This window comes from Girardinichthys multiradiatus, chromosome 10 (assembly GCF_021462225.1).
Source record: "Girardinichthys multiradiatus isolate DD_20200921_A chromosome 10, DD_fGirMul_XY1, whole genome shotgun sequence".
Lineage (NCBI taxonomy): Eukaryota > Metazoa > Chordata > Actinopteri > Cyprinodontiformes > Goodeidae > Girardinichthys > Girardinichthys multiradiatus.
Window position 1 is genome coordinate 3162113 of NC_061803.1, and position 16614 is coordinate 3178726.

The 16614-nt window shown below is 39.0% G+C and overlaps 1 protein-coding gene across 13 annotated transcripts in view; it reads right to left on the reverse strand.

Annotated features, from left to right (window-relative positions):
* Positions 1-15161, reverse strand: part of LOC124875134 (actin-binding LIM protein 1-like) — a 32027-nt gene extending 16866 nt beyond the window's left edge. For 3 of the 13 annotated variants that reach the window (XM_047377021.1, XM_047377015.1, XM_047377012.1), the window contains exons 1-5: positions 14160-15160; positions 6032-6175; positions 1603-1786; positions 1415-1521; positions 9-135 (exon numbers count right to left, since the gene is read on the reverse strand). In XM_047377021.1, the coding sequence (XP_047232977.1) occupies positions 9-135; positions 1415-1521; positions 1603-1786; positions 6032-6175; positions 14160-14415 (818 nt within the window). In that variant the 5' untranslated portion in view covers positions 14416-15160. Of the gene's footprint in view, positions 1-8; positions 136-1414; positions 1522-1602; positions 1787-6031; positions 6176-12072; positions 12160-14159 lie in introns of those variants that run through there. The other 10 variants (XM_047377013.1, XM_047377018.1, XM_047377016.1 and 7 more) reach the window with 7 other exon arrangements.
* Between the last annotated feature and the right edge of the window lie 1453 nt (positions 15162-16614).

Consider the following 16614-nt stretch of genomic DNA (forward strand, 5'->3'; position numbering starts at 1 on the left):
GTACTTACTTATTGATGTACTCCCTGCTCAGGATCCTCCTGCAGGCTTTACATTTGAAGCAACCAAGGTGCCACTGACCTCCCAGGGCCAACAGAGCCTGACCGTTTTTGATGTCTCTGCCACAGCCAGAACAATCTGGAAAAACAAAAATACGTCCATATTCATGTCTGGATATAAACTGTAAGTTTTTTTCTGAAATCAAATGAGTTCAAAGCTCTTAGATTTGCAGACAGATACTCTAAATCAGGGGCTTACTGGATCTGAATCACTCTTGGCTTTGCTATATCTTTAATTTTAAAGGGAACCAGTTCATTTTGAGCTGTAATGTAGCCAGGTAGTCTTGACAACAGTGTCCAACTGAAGTAATCATTTATTTTAAAGCATAGGAAGTTGGTTGTTTGCTCTCATAGGGTCTTGCAGGTTTTGTGTATATTTACATTGCAAAAATATTCACACCCCCTAAACGTCTTCCCATTTTGTCTGGTAACAACAACAAACCTCAGTGAATTTTATCAGGATTATTCATTTTGTTGTTCCCTCCATTTTCCTTATCAACCCTAACCCACGGCTTGAAAAAAGGCATCCCCGCAGCATGATACTGCCACCACCATGTTTCACAGTGGATATGATGTGTTCAACATGCAGTGTTGGTTTTCTGCCACACTTTTTGGGTGTTAAACTTTGGATTCATCTGACCAGATAGGTTCACGTGTTCTTCCACACATTTCCTGCGTCCCCTACAAGCAAAATGCCCGTCTTGGCAGGTTCAGCTGCGCTGACATGAACAGAGCTTCATAGACATGTTCAAATCTTGAAATATTGTTTTATAATCTAACTCTGGTTTAAACTTTAAACTAACATCTGAGGCAATTTAGTTAGTTTGGCTGGATTTTATTTTGGGAGTAAAGGGGGCTAAATTTCAGATTATAAAATGTGACTTTCCTTTCGCTTTACAATAACTTGCTACCTCAGTAAAATACACTGAAATGTGTGGTTATAATGTTGAATGCTTGTAAAGCACTTGATGTAATCGCTGTCAACTGACCTGCAGATTTCTCACAGATGATCCCAAAATGATTTATCAGTCGGTTTTCAAAAGATGCCAGTCTCATCAAAACACAACCCAGTGTATTTATACGGAAATGTAAGGAAATGTGGCACTTGCAGAAAATTATCAATGTCTTTTCTGGACATACCCTGAAAGATGTGGTGCTGGGAGGACTCAGAACAACAACAAAAGAGGCAAAATAAACCAGCAGATGGTTCAGAAACCAAAGTTGGCCAGTGTCCAGTGCACAATCCATAATCTGTGCTGTGACTGAGAATCTAGAGGATCATAGCTCAGGATTTATTAATAGATATTTTATACAGAATGATATCACTTGGAAAGAGAGCTCAACATGAAGGTACTCACTGCTGGGATGATGGATCTGATTAGAAGGAGACACAGGTCCAGTACAGCGCTGACAGATGCAGTTTTTTCCCCTAAAGGTTACGCAGTCCCCTGCAGGGAAGGGCTGTCTGAGAAGCAGACAAAATAAACAGAGATAAGACAAAACCTCTTTCCCTAAACCTAAAGCTGCCAGAATATTTTTGATTTACTTGCACATGGTGCACACAAAGCAGGCCGGGTGGTAGGACTTCCCCAGGACTGTGACTACCTCCCCCTCCACGAATTCCCCACAGTTGGTGCAGGGCGTGCCGTGAAGGCGCTGGAAGTCCACCGGGCAGAGGCAGTCGCAGTTCCTCATGAAGAAGCCGCTCTGAGCCAAGTCACAGCCACACACTATATGCAAAGACACACATTCACGCACAAACAAAAGGAAACCTTAAGAAAATTCTGCATCCACAAAATGCTGCATAGACAGGTTTTCCGAATCAAACAAGTCTGGTGAAACAGTAAAAAAAAATTACCACAGTTAGGTCCAAAATATTAACAACCCTGGTAGATTTAGATTTAAAATAATTTTTATTTAACCTAGACGGTTGTTTCTAATGAGAAATGAGACAGGCATCTCTAAAAGATAACAAATCAATTTAAAATGAGCATTTGAAACAAAAACTAAAAAATCTTTGTTTAAAGCGCTGGGCTATTCTACATTAATATTACCTCCAGTAGGAAGAAAGATGCTGGTAAACTTAAAAGAATCTGCCAGGGGGATGAATAATTTTGGACTTAACTGTATCTGTGAATATGTTGAACAGGCTTCTAAAAATGTCTCTCAACAGTGGACAAATAAAGGTTTTGCTAAGGCTTGTATATTTTCCTGACTTGACATGAAGAAACTTAGCAGGCTTGCCTGTTCCTTTCAGATGGTGGAAAAGTGAAAATCCCACAGAGAAACAAAGAAACTGCTAGCTTCTGCCGGCAACTAATTCTTAGCTAACATTTTTTGTACTTTTAAACTGTTAAACTTTGGAATAAATAGTGATGTTGCTTCAAATTTTAAAGAATTTAGTTTTTTTTTAAATCTGGGTTTTAAAAACAACACTTATAATGTGTTTATCTACCAGCTAGCCAAAGCAAGTTACGCCGCTGTATGTCGCATTTCGGTTCTTGTAATTAATTATATGTCAGTTTTATTGAACTTGAAAACTGATTTCATGCCTTATTTAATACTCAACTGTTCATACACACAAGTCAAGAGGAAACAGTAAGGAAATAAATCTAATTAATCTTAAAAAAGCCCTAAGAAGTCTGAAGGTTGCTGTCATCATTTAGGACTTCATTCAAACAACCAAATGTAACGAGAGGTTTGCTAATGACATCTAAAACAGTCAAAAGAAAGGTTGTAAATTATGGTCTGTCTAATTCAATTCAATTTAGTTTATTTATATAGCGCCAATTTACAACACATGTCGTCTCAAGGTTCTTCACAACAGTCAGGTTCATACATTCCAATTAATCGTAATCATTGAACAGTTCAGTCAGATTCAGTTATTTATTCAAATTGGATAAAAAGTTTTTCTATCTAAGGAAACCCAGCAGATTGCATCCAGTCAGTGACTTGCAGCATTCACTCCTCCTGGATGAGCATGTAGAGACAGTGGACAGTCACTGGGGTTGACTTTGCAGCAATCCCTCATACTGAGCATGCATGTAGCGACAGTGGAGAGGAAAAACTCCCTTTTAACAGGAAGAAACCTCCAGCAGAACCAGAACCAGGCTCAGTGTGAGCGGCCATCTGCCACGACCGACTGGGGGCTTGAGAGAACAGAACAGAGACACAAAGAGAACAAAGAAGCACCGATCCAGGAGTACTTTCTATGGGAAGGAAAAGTAAATGTTAATGGATGTAGCTCCTTTAGTCGTTTCATCTAGAAAGAAAGAACAGATCAACTCTGAGCCAGTTTTCAAGTTTAGAGTCTGAAAGAGAGAACATAGAGTTAGTCACAGTAGAAGCTCAGTCAGTAGCCATGTCTAGGAGAGAGAAAGGGTTAAACACTGAAAGACAGGGCCATGTGGATCATCGGTAGAAGGTGAGCATTAAGTTGTTGCCACCAGAAGCTCAGACGATTCCCCTCTCCAGAAAGGTGTCACAGGTAGACACAGAGTCAGGCCAGGTGTAGCTTCTAGGCCTAAGCCTATAGCAGCATAACTACATAGATAGCTCAGGATAAACTAAGCCACTCTAACTATAAGCTTTATCAAAAAGGAAAGTTTTAAGCCTAGCCTTAAAAGTAGACAGGGTGTCTGCCTCACGGACTAAAACTGGGAGCTGGTTCCACAGGAGAGGAGCCTGATAACTAAAGGATCTGCCTCCCATTCTACTTCTAGAGACTCTAGGAACCACCAGTAAACCTGCAGTCTGAGAACAAAGTGCTCTGTTAGGAACATATGGACCAATCAGATCTCTGATGTATGATGGAGCTAGATCATTAAGGGCTTTATATGTGAAGGGAAGCTAAAATAGGAGAAATATTATCTCTCTTTTTAATTTTCATCAGAACTCTTGCTGCAGCATTTTGAATCAGCTGAAGGCTTTTAACTGCATTTTGTGGACATCCTGATAGTAAAGAATTACAATAGTCCAGCCTTGAAGTAACAAATGCATGGACTAGTTTTTCAGCGTCACTCCTGGACAGGATATTTCTAATTTTGGCAATGTTCCGGAGGTGAAAGAAGGAAATCCTAGAAACCTGTTTAATATGGGATTTAAATGACATGTCCTGGTCAAAAATAACACCAAGGTTTTTTACTTTATTATCGGAGGTCAATTTAATGCCATCCAGGTTAAGTGATTGACTAAGCAGTTTCTTTTTTAAAGAGTCCGGTCCAAAGACGACAACTTCTGTCTTGTCTAAATTTAGAAGCAAAAAATTTAAAGTCATCCAAGTTTTTATATCTTCAAGACATGCTTGTAGTCTATCTAACTGGTTGGGCTCATCAGGATTTATGGATAAGTAAAGCTGAGTATCATCAGCGTAACAATTAAAATTGAAAAGAGGGATCTGTTTAGGCTAGAGGTCAGCAACCTTTATATTCAAAGAGCCATTTTTGCCATTTTTGTCTTAATAAATAAAATTGGTCTGGAGCAGTAAAACATACGTGACCTTTTTTATTTTTGTGACATCTACTGTATGACATCTACTGTATAGTATTTTATAAGTAAATTAAAGAACACACAAAAATATTTATCTTAGGTTTTAGAGCAAGAGAAGACGATAAACCCGTTTTCTTTAATGAAATGTTTCAGATTTATTGAAATTTTAAAAATAATATTTATTTTGCAGCCTAATGATAAAAAGAACTAAACAAAGAACAATTCCTTGTATCATTAGTGTCATTCTGTTGTGTGAATTCTGTGTAAATACAGCATGAAGTACTACAGAAAAGAGGTGGAAGTACCCTTTTTTTACCTTTTTATTTAAAACCTTTACTCAGGTTTAAACATTTTTGGCCAAAGGTATGAAGAATCACTGTGGAGGGCCTAAAGAGCCACTTGTTGCTCCTGAGCTGCAAGTTCCAGAGGTCTGGTTTAGGCTTTCAGAATCTCTGAATTGACCAGGATTTTTGAAGCATTACTACGCATCAAATCATGCAAATAAATCTATGTGTGTTTGTCAGCAAAGTGACAGGTTACTGACAGGACACGCTGTTTCCTCTCAACTTGTTTGGAGACATTTGATACGGACAAACCCACTCTGTCCCTCTGAGCCTGCTGCAACTGAATGCACTGAGATGCCAAAAACAGATTCACACCGCTCTATTCTGGTCCCGCTGAGACGCACTCAGAGAAAAACAACTCATTTTCTTACCTACACTTGTTTATTTCACAAACAACAGTACTATGATATTAATTTACAAAAACATGGAGCTAAAATATAGCTCCTAATTAATCTTCCATATGACAGTCATCTGATTTTAAGCATTTAAATCCACAATTTTGAGTCATTCTCTCATACGTTTTTCTCCTTCTGAAAGTGTCTTTGTTTCCTCCAAGCTGTGAACACCACAGTGACATGCGAGGGCATCAGCATGAGCAGCTTGTCAGGACTGATTAGTTGGGACAAAAGCTTGCTGGGGGAAATATGTCCGCTATGAAGCTGGATAACTCAGCTGACTGCAAACCCAGGAGGATCTCACAAAAGCCCATTCTAGATGTTTTTGATAAAACCACGATCCACCATCACTGTATTTTGTTTAAAAAATAAAGGTTGGATAGAAATCTAAAAGGTCAGGTTATATTTAGACTATTGCTTAAGTGTAAATTAAATGTTAATAAATCATTTATTCTTCACTTTGATGGAATTGCCTGGGGGATTTTTTAAGTTTGTGACAAAATAATTTCTTTTCTGAGATTGATTGTTTATGTGGACGTGAACATTCGCCAGCCTAGTAAAGCCCACACAACAATGCATCAGGACAGAAATAGCCACAGTTATTTGGTGCAAGGGTTATGAAATGTTCGGGATTTTATAACCCTTGTGTTTCTGACTTTGACTGAGCCGTACCAGTTGATGACTATAAGGCCTTTCATAAGAGTAGACATTTTATCAAGATATGTTTCTGCACCCTGGCTTCACTCACCCTTGCATGTGAAACACTTTAAGTGGAAGTAGCTGCTCTGCACTCGCAGCGCCTCTCCTTTGCACAATCCTCCACATCTGAAGCACTGGATGGGCTGTTTTCCTGGCGGAGGACACGGCTGGCAGCTGTCCGGGGCATGCAGCACTGCAGGGGCAGAAGGCATGAAGATATTACTGCATTGTTCAATGGCTTATTTATGTAAAAACTGTCTTCCTATCTTCTGTATGGAGCTGTAAAAAGCATTTTTCTTCTTTAACTAATTTTAATTTCACACAAAGCCAGTGTGAGTGTGTACAAAACTTGTTTTCAAATAATGATTGAATTTATTAAGGGCACAAAGCAGCTGACTCCTAAATGATAAAATGAATCACCCCTAGGGCTGCACAGTGGCTCTGTTGCTTTGCAGCCAGAAGGTTCTGGGTTCAACTCCTGGCCTAGAGTCTTTCTGCATGGAGTTTGCATGTTCTCCCCATGTATGCGTGGGTTCTCTCCAGGTACTCCGGCTTCCTCCACAGTCCAAAAACATGACTGTTAGGTTAATTGGTCTCTCTGAATTCCCCTCAGGTGTGAATGGGTGTGTGCATGGTTGTTTGTCCTGTATGTCTGTGTGTTGCCCTGTGATGGACTGGTGACTTCTCCAGGGTGTACCCCGCCTCCCGCCTGCAAACTGCTGGAGATCACCAGCTCCCACGCAACCCTGTACGGAAGAAGTGGGTGTAGAAAATGGATGGATGAATGGATGGATGGATGGAATCACACCTAAACCTGCTTACTGATTGTTCGGCCCTCTGTGTCAACACTTTTACTTCCACGTGGAAAGCATTTTGAACAGCCTGTTTAAAGTGACACCACAACATCCTAATTGGATTTAAGTCCACACTTTGACTAGGCCACTCCAAAGCCTTCATTCTGTTTAGTTGTTTTAGCCATTAATAGGTGTACATACTGGCTTGCTTTAAGCATTGTACTGTTACAAGGTCAGACATCCTTCAAGCCAGAATTCATGGCTCCATCAATTATGGGAAGATGTCCAGGTCCTGAGCAGCAGCAAAGTAGATAACTAAAATTCATTTATATAGCATTTTTCTCCAGTGAAGAACACAAGATGCCTCACAGTTAAAACAGACTTTCATATCCTAAAAGAGAACAGAAAGAAAATATTAAAAAAATCAAGGCCCTAATTAAAAACCTCTTGAAGAAAAATGCTCAGCTGCTTGAATCAATGCAGATGGAGGCAACACGGTTCACAATTTAGGAGCCTTGGCTTTTCAAGATCTGTCTCCTTTGGTCTTAAAATGACCACCAGCAAACCAAGCAAACACAGACCATCATACTACCACCACCATGTTGGTAAATTTATTTCACTTAGCGCCAGGTTGATTTGAGACATTTTTTTCCTTAATGAATGAAACCATTTTTTGAAAACAAATTTTTTAAACTCAGGTTAGCTTTGTCGGATGTTTGATGATCTGAAATATAGTGGGGGAAAAAAGTAAAAACAGAATAAGTCTGTTAAAAAGAAATATTTTTTATAGCACTGTATAGGTTCAACATAAATAAAAAAAATAATGTTTGAGACTCCAGAGACTGAAAAAATGGTTCCTGTCAGGATTCAGTCAAGAACTGTCAAAATTATATTTTTTCAAAGCAGAAAATGCCATAGAAAAGATGCCTTTAGAGAACCAGCAGTTGACCTCTGCCTTTTAAACCTAAGAATTCATCCTAAATGGGTTTTTGTTATTTAAACTGCTTTAATCCTATTTTATTCTAGAATAATAAAGGCTGCTGTGTTGAATTTAGTTTTTCTCTATGCCTCCTCAGATCTCTTACTCTAGTACTGAAGGCACTTTAATGACCACATGACTTTGTTTTTACTCTGACAAATCCCATCAACTGAAGGACATGTGTTGCCCTTCTTAACTGCGTTTAGTGAATTCAGGTTGTAGAAACATCTACAGGGTCAAAACAGAAATAGGACGCATTAGAGCTCAGCCAGGTCAAACAGGAGGTCTGGACAAGGAAGCAGAACATTTTTTATTATTTTCGTTAAATGATTTCAACGTCTGAGCTGGTTCTTGTTTTCTCTGATTGGGAACATTTGAAATTAATTTCTATGTTCAGGTTGACTGTTGTGAAGTGCCTTGAGACAACATGTGTTGTGAATTGGTGCTATATAAATAAAACTGAATTGAATTGAATGTTAATAAAACTACCAGACAGAAAGACTTTTTAGGGCTAATTTATGGAAAGGAATTATTTACTTTAGAGTTCGGACGGTTAAATATTAACAACAGAGCGTCATCTGCGTACATTGGCACCCCTGGTAAATATGTTAAAAAAAAGAACAAAATATTTAAAATATTTAACCTTTAATTTAAATACATTTTTAGAGAGCAAATTGACCAACATTAAGAAATAAATTTATGTTTCAGAAACAATTAAATTGCATATAAATTGGATATATTTCTACAAAGACAGCTCTTGTAATTTGGGGCTATTTAAGTAAACTGAATTGAATTAAATTGAAAAAATAACTGCGGCCACACTTATTGGCACCTGACAACTATTCCTATTAAATAAATGTGACATTTGATGCATTTGTTATACTTTAGTTTTTAAGTTAAACAGAAGGTTCAGGAACCTTTCATTGGTAATCCATGACTCCCAGTTTCACTGCATAACAAATAACTACAGAGGGCAATTTCCGACTGCAAAATGGGTAAGGCAAGAGAACGTGCAATTCAAACAACGCACATGTGTGTTGATCTTCTTAAGTCAGGAAATGGCAATCAGAAACCAGCTTCTAACATGAACGTTTCTATATCTACAGTCAAAGCAACAATTAACAGAACAACTGAAAGAATGAAATACAAGCATAGAGGAGAATGGTAAGGAACGTAAGCAAAAACAAAAGCACAACCACAGTTTATAACAATATATGTCACCGCTTGCTTCATTTATCTTCAACGTAAATCCCTCATGAATTCAGTTTTAATACATAAATACTTGGAAAACACAACCCACTCCTTGAAGAGCAATCATCTGCATCCATGCATCAGTTTATCCCTTTTCCACATAAACCGCACACATGGCAGAAAAGATGCTGCTTAGGATTAAAAAAAACTAATTCTGTCTTTATCTCCTCACTGCTCACATAGCAGCAGAACCAGAGGAAACCTTCATAATCTAATCAGTCCACTCTAAAAGTCCTCGCTGTGATTAGCAGCAGAGAGGAAAGGAAAGAATGTGGCTGCATGAGGAGGCGTCAGCCTCGAGTGTTTGGACATCCAGCTCACAAACACACACACACACACACACACGCAAAATAAACCATATATAACCCAAAGCTGTGCTCCATCTATCTTGTCTTGAAACAAATGCAAACTAATTTGTTGCAAAAAGTAGAAATATGTTTCCAGACTGACTTGACTGACTGTTCTGCCCGGCAACAAGGACGGGCTTCTTGGCATTGTTAACATATTGTGAGATATACATATTGTAGGTCTTGTGTTAAAGACCTCATGTCATCCAGCCCACAGCTCTGTCTTCCTTGTTTTAGCCCGCGAAGCTGATCTGGTGTCAGGTCTTAGCAAATGTTCGATTTAGAAAGATGGCAAATGGGGAGAAACCTGAGAGGGGGCGGCTAATCACTCAGCCCCTTATCTTCAGCTATAAAAATCTACACCTACGTGTGTTTTAGGAATGAGGGTGTGTCTACTTTTTATGTTTGTTTCTTTTTACTTTGTTCTATTTATATTTGACCTTAATATTTGCAAAAGTATTCATACTCCTTTGACCTTTCCACCTTTTGTCACATTACCACCCCAGCCTCCAATAGATTTGAATGGGGTTTTATGTGATAGATCAATTCAAAGTAATTCACAGCTCTGAAGGGGAAGGAAAATGATGCATGGTTTTTAAATTCTAAAAATTATGCCATGCATTTGTGTTCACCCCCATTTACTATGTTACCCATTAATAACAACCAATCAGACGCCACCTAATACTAAACTTCAAATTGTACCCAGTCCTCTTTGCAAACTAGCTCAAGCCCAGTCAGACAGGAGGGAGAGCATCAGTGAACATCAGTTTTCAAGTCTTGCCTCAGATTCTAAGTTTTGATTTAGGTTTGAACTTTGACTAGGCCATTCCAACAGTTTTTTTTTTTCAGGATTGCCCCTATTAAGCTCCATCTAGTTTCTCATCAACTCTGACCGCTTCCCTATCCCGGCTGAAGAAAACTATCCCCACAGCATGATGCTGCCACCACCACGTTTCACAATTGGGGTGGTGTGTTCAGGGTGATGTGCAGAATGAGTTTTCAGTCTCACAGAGTATGCACATAGTCCGGTTTTGGTCTCATTTGACCAAAACATCTTCTTCCATGTGTTTTTTGAGTCCCTTACATGGCTCTTGGGAAACTGCAATATGGTACGTCTTACCTCAGAAAAGTTTCCTTTTGTGGTTCTGTGGTTTTTCCCTCATATTTAACAATCAGCTGACCATCTGGAAATCAATGCTCTACAGGTACCCGCACGTGTCAGGCAATCATTAGCTGAATTAACTAGAAAGTAGCTCAGGCCATCAGTTACACTTTCAGTTTTAAGACTCCAGCAGGCCGAGCTGAGTGAACCTTCATTAATGCAGACAGCATAAGATTTAAGCTGCTCTCTCACAGAGTTGGCTATCTTGCCATGCATACTGACATATTGGTAAATATGTGCAGCATGAGTCTCAGCGTGAGGGAACAAAGAGGATTTTGTGGATCCTTTAGTCCTGTCAAGTCTTTGAAGAATCTGTGCCGCTTTTAGTTTTTTCCCAGTTTGAATAGTGCATGTGTATCGGGATCAGTGGTGTATTTCATTTTTTTTAGTGTTAGAGGATGAAACAAGCATCCGACGATGAAATGTCAGCGCTCTCAAAGTGCCCCCAAGTGGTCAGATTGTTATTAGCAGAATTAATTAGAAGGTAAGCCATGCCAGCAGCTTCATTTTCAGTTTCAAACATCCAGCATGCCGAGGCCAATGAAGCGTCCGATCAACAGAACGTCAGATTAAGTAATATTTTGATCAAGTCTGAACTGGTGGTGCACATCTGCGGCTTACAAGGCGTGTGTGAGCTCAGGTGATCATGCTGCAGATTTATTCATCATATCTATAGAAATCTGTGGCGGTCTGTTTTCTCTACTGATCAAATTGTGAAAGCTGCCTGGTTATATCCATGGTAAAGCAATGCTGGGGTGTTATTTTCCTATTGGATCATGTCTTCCTACACCATTAAAACAAAAGCCAGATCGACAACGGTGTGACGAGGGTTATCCTGGACCGGGGTCACAAGGCCTTTGTGCTTCCAACAAATTTACATCTGTGTGGTTCATGGTTATAGCTTTAAATGGTGATCTGTGGTAAATATAGTGTGAGGTAGAAATAAACTGATTATAAGTGATGCCCTGAGTTCTGTTTTACTGAAAGAGATATGGCAGCAGTTATGTGTTATTCAAATATAAACTATTCTCTGGCTTTCATAAACTGTCACCAACACACAGCAGGACATCTGCCTGTGTCCTCATGTACCAAAATAATAAGACGTCCTGTAAAAGGCTGCAATCAGAGCCGTTCCTAATATCACAACAACTACTGCTGTCTTTGCACTTTAACCAACTTAGTGTTTTAGTGTGTTCACAGCTGAGCGTGAACAATCTTCAGGAAAAAATTAAAAATATGGTTTAAATTGCATCATTTTGTTCCTAGAATCCACAAAAACAGCAAATTTCCATTCAGCTTCCTGACAAATAAAACCTAATTTCAGTGTAAAGGCCACACAGGAACCAAGAAACCAAGACAAACTCATAAATAGGGATTTTTCTGAAGTATGAACCAATGAAGAGCAAGAAGAATGAAGAGAGGATGTGAAATCTGCTGCATAAACCACCTTTACTGGGGTTTAAAAACCTGTAGGCATGAATAAAGTGCAAATAAATCTAAATAACTGAAAGATAAGCCATAAAGTTTCATTTACAGAAAACAGTAAAGAGACTTTACCTTTCTGTTTCATGACTGCTGAGTGTTCCCCTCTGCAGCAGAGCAGTGGATCAGAGCGAGGAGACTAAACCAACTAACTGCTCTGCTGCTCTAAGAGAAAAGGGGGAGGTCTGAAAACACATAGGGTCTGTGTGTGTGTGTGTGTGTGTGTGTGTGTGTGTGTGTTCAGCTGGAGAGCTGTTAAACTCTCTTGTCTGTCTGATCCATGACCTCATCTGTGCTGAAAAGGGAGGAAATCTGACGGCTCATCCGCTGGGAGGTATTTGGAAATGATTACCTGCCTTAATTTCAATTAAAATTTGTATCTTGATACAGCAAGTGGGCTATACAGTCATATTCAATACATGTTATATGTTATTTGCTTTCTGTATCTTCTCAAACACTGATTTTAAAATTCAGGCTCGATTCCATAAATCTCTCAAACAAATCTCAATTTTCACCTCAAGTGGGATCAAAAATATGTTTTTTATAAAAGAGAAGATTGTCGGTCAAATCCCCTCATTTGTTTTAGTCTGATTTTACTAAGCTATTTTTATATATGTACTTTTAAGTAGTAGTGACAGAAGAGTAATGGCAGTAGAGGGATGGGTTCTGTAGCTACTGGTCATCAAGGTGCACCAAGGTTGTCAAAATCACTAATATTTTCCATCAGACTGTTTCTTTAGTTTCACGTCCTTGTAATAAGATGCCAGAAAACAAGTTAGAGTGCCTGGATGCTTTACTAGCTGTATGGAAAACATATTAAGGCAACGCAGCCCCCGTCACACAAACTGATAGAGAATCTGTGGAGGGAGCTACAGATTAGGGTGATGGCAAGGAGGCCTTCCAACCTTTGTGAGTTCATCACCAAAGATAAATCATCAAAATATCAGTAGAAAGCTGCAAAAAGCTGCAAAGCAATTATAGGAAGGGTTTGATTGCTGTAATGGAAATAAACATTTTACATTGATTACTGAGAAGGGTATAAATAATGTTTGACCTGTCATTTTGTTTAATTAAAAATCTGAAATAAAAAAAACAAGTCCCTACACTGGCTCCCTGTAGCTCAGAGAATAGACTTTAAAATACTTCTGTTAGTCTATAAATCACTGAATAATTTAGCACCAAAATACATTAAAAGACTTGTTGTCAGTGGATCAACCACCCAGACCTCTCAGGTCTTCTGGCTCAAAACTACTCTGCAGAACCAGAACCAGAACCAAACATGGAGAAGCAGCTTTTAGTTCTTATGCTCCACTAATCTGGAATAAACGCCCAGAAAACTGTAAAAGCGCCGAAACCCTAAGTTACTTTAAATCAAGATTAGAAACTTGTTGTTTAGAGCGGCCTTTGACTGGGCCATCTAAACATTATGAGTTAAGTTTTCAGTCCAATTTTCCTTTCATTTTCTTATCAATCATTTTATCATTACTTTTTTTATTTAATTTATTTTTTATTATCATCTTTTTAATTGCCTGTCCAGGGTGAACCCCGCCTCCCGCCTGTAGACTGCTGGAGATAGGCACCAGCTTCCCCGCAACCCACTATGGAAGAAGCGGTAGAAAATGACTGACTGATCTTTTTAATTGTTCATTTTTTTATTGTCTTTAATTATTTAATTACATTTATGCCACTCCAATGTACTTTTCCTACTATGTCTCTTTTTGTTTTTTTTCATATACAGCACTTTGAATTGTCTTGCTACTGAAATGTGCTGTAGAAATAAACTTGCCTTGCCTTTAAACTGATCAAAAACAAACTTCCTGGTTGGATAAAAATAATTTCAAACCAAAACGTAACCAGGGGTGTGAATAATTATGGGTTTTACTGTATGCAGTGATGCATTGGATTGAAATCTCTTACCTCTACCAGAGAACCTGCAGCGCATTTATTAATGTTATAGTATATTCAAAAATCAAAATCGGCTGGTCAGACCTCAAAGAAAACAGAAAATCAGCATCGGTCAGGAGAAACCTGATCAGGGCATCTCTAGTTTGTGGAAAGAATGAAGTTAAATGTTTATGAGAGCTGAATACTGTGCAGTAATCCTCTCATCTCATACAACAGGTGGACACGACGTGGAATACCAACGAACAGAGACTGATTACCTGAAACCTCTGCAGGAATCCCTGCCAGCTTTTCACAGAGGATGTAGTCAGCTGGGTTGATGAAGGGCAGCTGCTCCATCATGCACTGCTTGGGGATCAGGTAGAGGACCTCAGCCAGCTGCCCATCCTCGATGATGGACATGCGCCTCACAGAGTTCTTCCTCTTGACCCGGTCCAGGATCACCATGTCGCTGCTGTTGCCGGAGCCGCATATCTTGCCCAGGCTGTTGAGATTGAGGAGGTTTGACCTGCTCATGTTTTTGAGAGCTTCAGCCAAACAGTCTGAGCTGCAGAGCAACTCTGGGTTTGAAACCACGCAGCAGACCTGAAGGAGGTTGGGCTGCTCTGCTGGACACCGGGTTTTTAATCTGCTCTCTGACTCTTTACCATTGTCAGTGTGTGTGTGTGTGTGTGTGTGTGTGTGCTTTCAATCAGGACAAAGACTAGCTCCTACCACAGGCCCCCTAAGCAGATTAGGTGAGGTATATTTAGGGTTTCTCTTCATGGCAAATGGAGGTTTTAAATTTTCTTGGAAGTCTGGCTCAGGTAACCTTTTCTGGTCCATTTTAGTCTCCTTGCCTCATGTTTGTCATTATTTAACACAGTAAACAAGTGATTTAGACGCTTCTAAGAAAGTTACAACTGAATCGTACCACAAAATTACTTCTAGGTTAAAAATATTATACAAAGCTCAAGTAGATTTCCATGCAAGCCACACTGGTTGGTTGTTGGTTTAATTAGAACTAATTAGACAGCTGGACAAGCGACAATTAATCTTTACAAGCATGCAATCAAATTAACAGATAAGGGTTTTGTTTTTCCAGCTCGCTGCAAAGTTAGCCACAAAGTTTAGGACTCTAAAGCAAAGCAGAACATAAGCAGGCACTCTGCGTAAGCAGGGGATTGCAGCATTGTTCAAGGGTAGACAGGACATTGATCATTTTAGACACCTTCTAATTAAAGTTATGAGTCGTGTAACATTTTCAGCTCAGCTGCAAATCTGTTCTGTCATCTCTAAACTTGGTTTGAAGCTGAAAAAACCCTAATTTGTTTTTGTTTATATCTAATTGGTTTATTGTTTAGTATTAAAAAAATAAAAACTCAATAATTTCTGTGTTTTATTAGAGTTTGGTCTTTTTTTTTTAATGCAGATTAATTAGGGGGGAAAGGAAAATGAAGAAAAACACCCAACATACACACACTTAAATGGAAGTAGATGGAGAAACAGCTGAAAGAATCTCTCTTTAGTACCTTGATATTAATCTGGACCGTATGGTATTTTAAGGAGTCTGCATACATGGAGTAGCTGACAGCGTGATGGATGTGAAATGAAGTAATGCTGGCTTTGCTTTCCTCAAAACCCCACAGTGACTCATTAAAGATCTGTCTGCTCAGAAGTATTTACAGCATTTTGTATTCAAGCTCCATGAATTTTTTCATGGTTTATCATTTTATCACCTCACACTTTAATGTGTTTTAATAGGGTTCTATGTGATAGACCAACACAATGTAAAGCATAATTGGATTAAGAGGTCTGGACTTTGACTAGACTATTCTAACAGATGAATATGCTTTGATCTAAACCGTCTTTGTATCTCAGGCTGCATGTTCAGGGTGGTTCTCCTGCTGGAAGATGAACCTCCACCCCAGTCTCAGGTCTTCTCCAGCCTCTAACAGGTTTTCTTCCAGGATTGTCCCGGATTTAGCTCCATCCATCTTCCCATCAGCTCTGAACTTTTTCTCTGTAACTTGCTGAACAAAGACAGCACAGCATGATGCTGCCACCACTGTGTATCACAGTGAGGATGGTGTGTTCAAGGTGATGTGCAGTGTTAGTTTCCTTTCACACACAGCAATTTTCTTCTAAAGGTTTAGTACTTTTTTTAAGTACTTTTTGCAAATGTGTGAAGAGCTCCGTCTACTGGCCACAATAAACACAACATGAAAATCAGCCAGAGTACACCTAAGATGTTCGAGCATTTCTTTTGCAGGTCAAACAGTGGACAGGAGTTTATTGTATCTTGTGTAGCTTGCTTGTTTGTTTCCATCCTGATTATATTCTCTGTTCTCTGATCCGACACCTTTTTTGGACTTCAAATGAAAACGATCACTTGATGGTAACTTTAAAAACTTACAGTTTTTTCCAGAGGTGGGTAAAGTTAGTAAAAGTTGCAATACCTCCATGTATTTCTACTCAAGCAGAACTTAAAAGTAACCAATCAAAAAGTGACTCGAGTGTAAAAAAGCATTTGGTAAAACAGCTACTCATGTACTGTGTAAAATAATGAAATCAGACTGGCAAACATATTATGTGCAAATTCGAGGAATAAATACCAGCATTACAAATAGAAAGAAGAAGCACACATTTCCAAACCTTTTTCACAACATAAAGCTTTTAAAACAAATACCTTTCCATGCCTTCATCTGACCAGATGCTTGACTGTCCTGAAGGCAT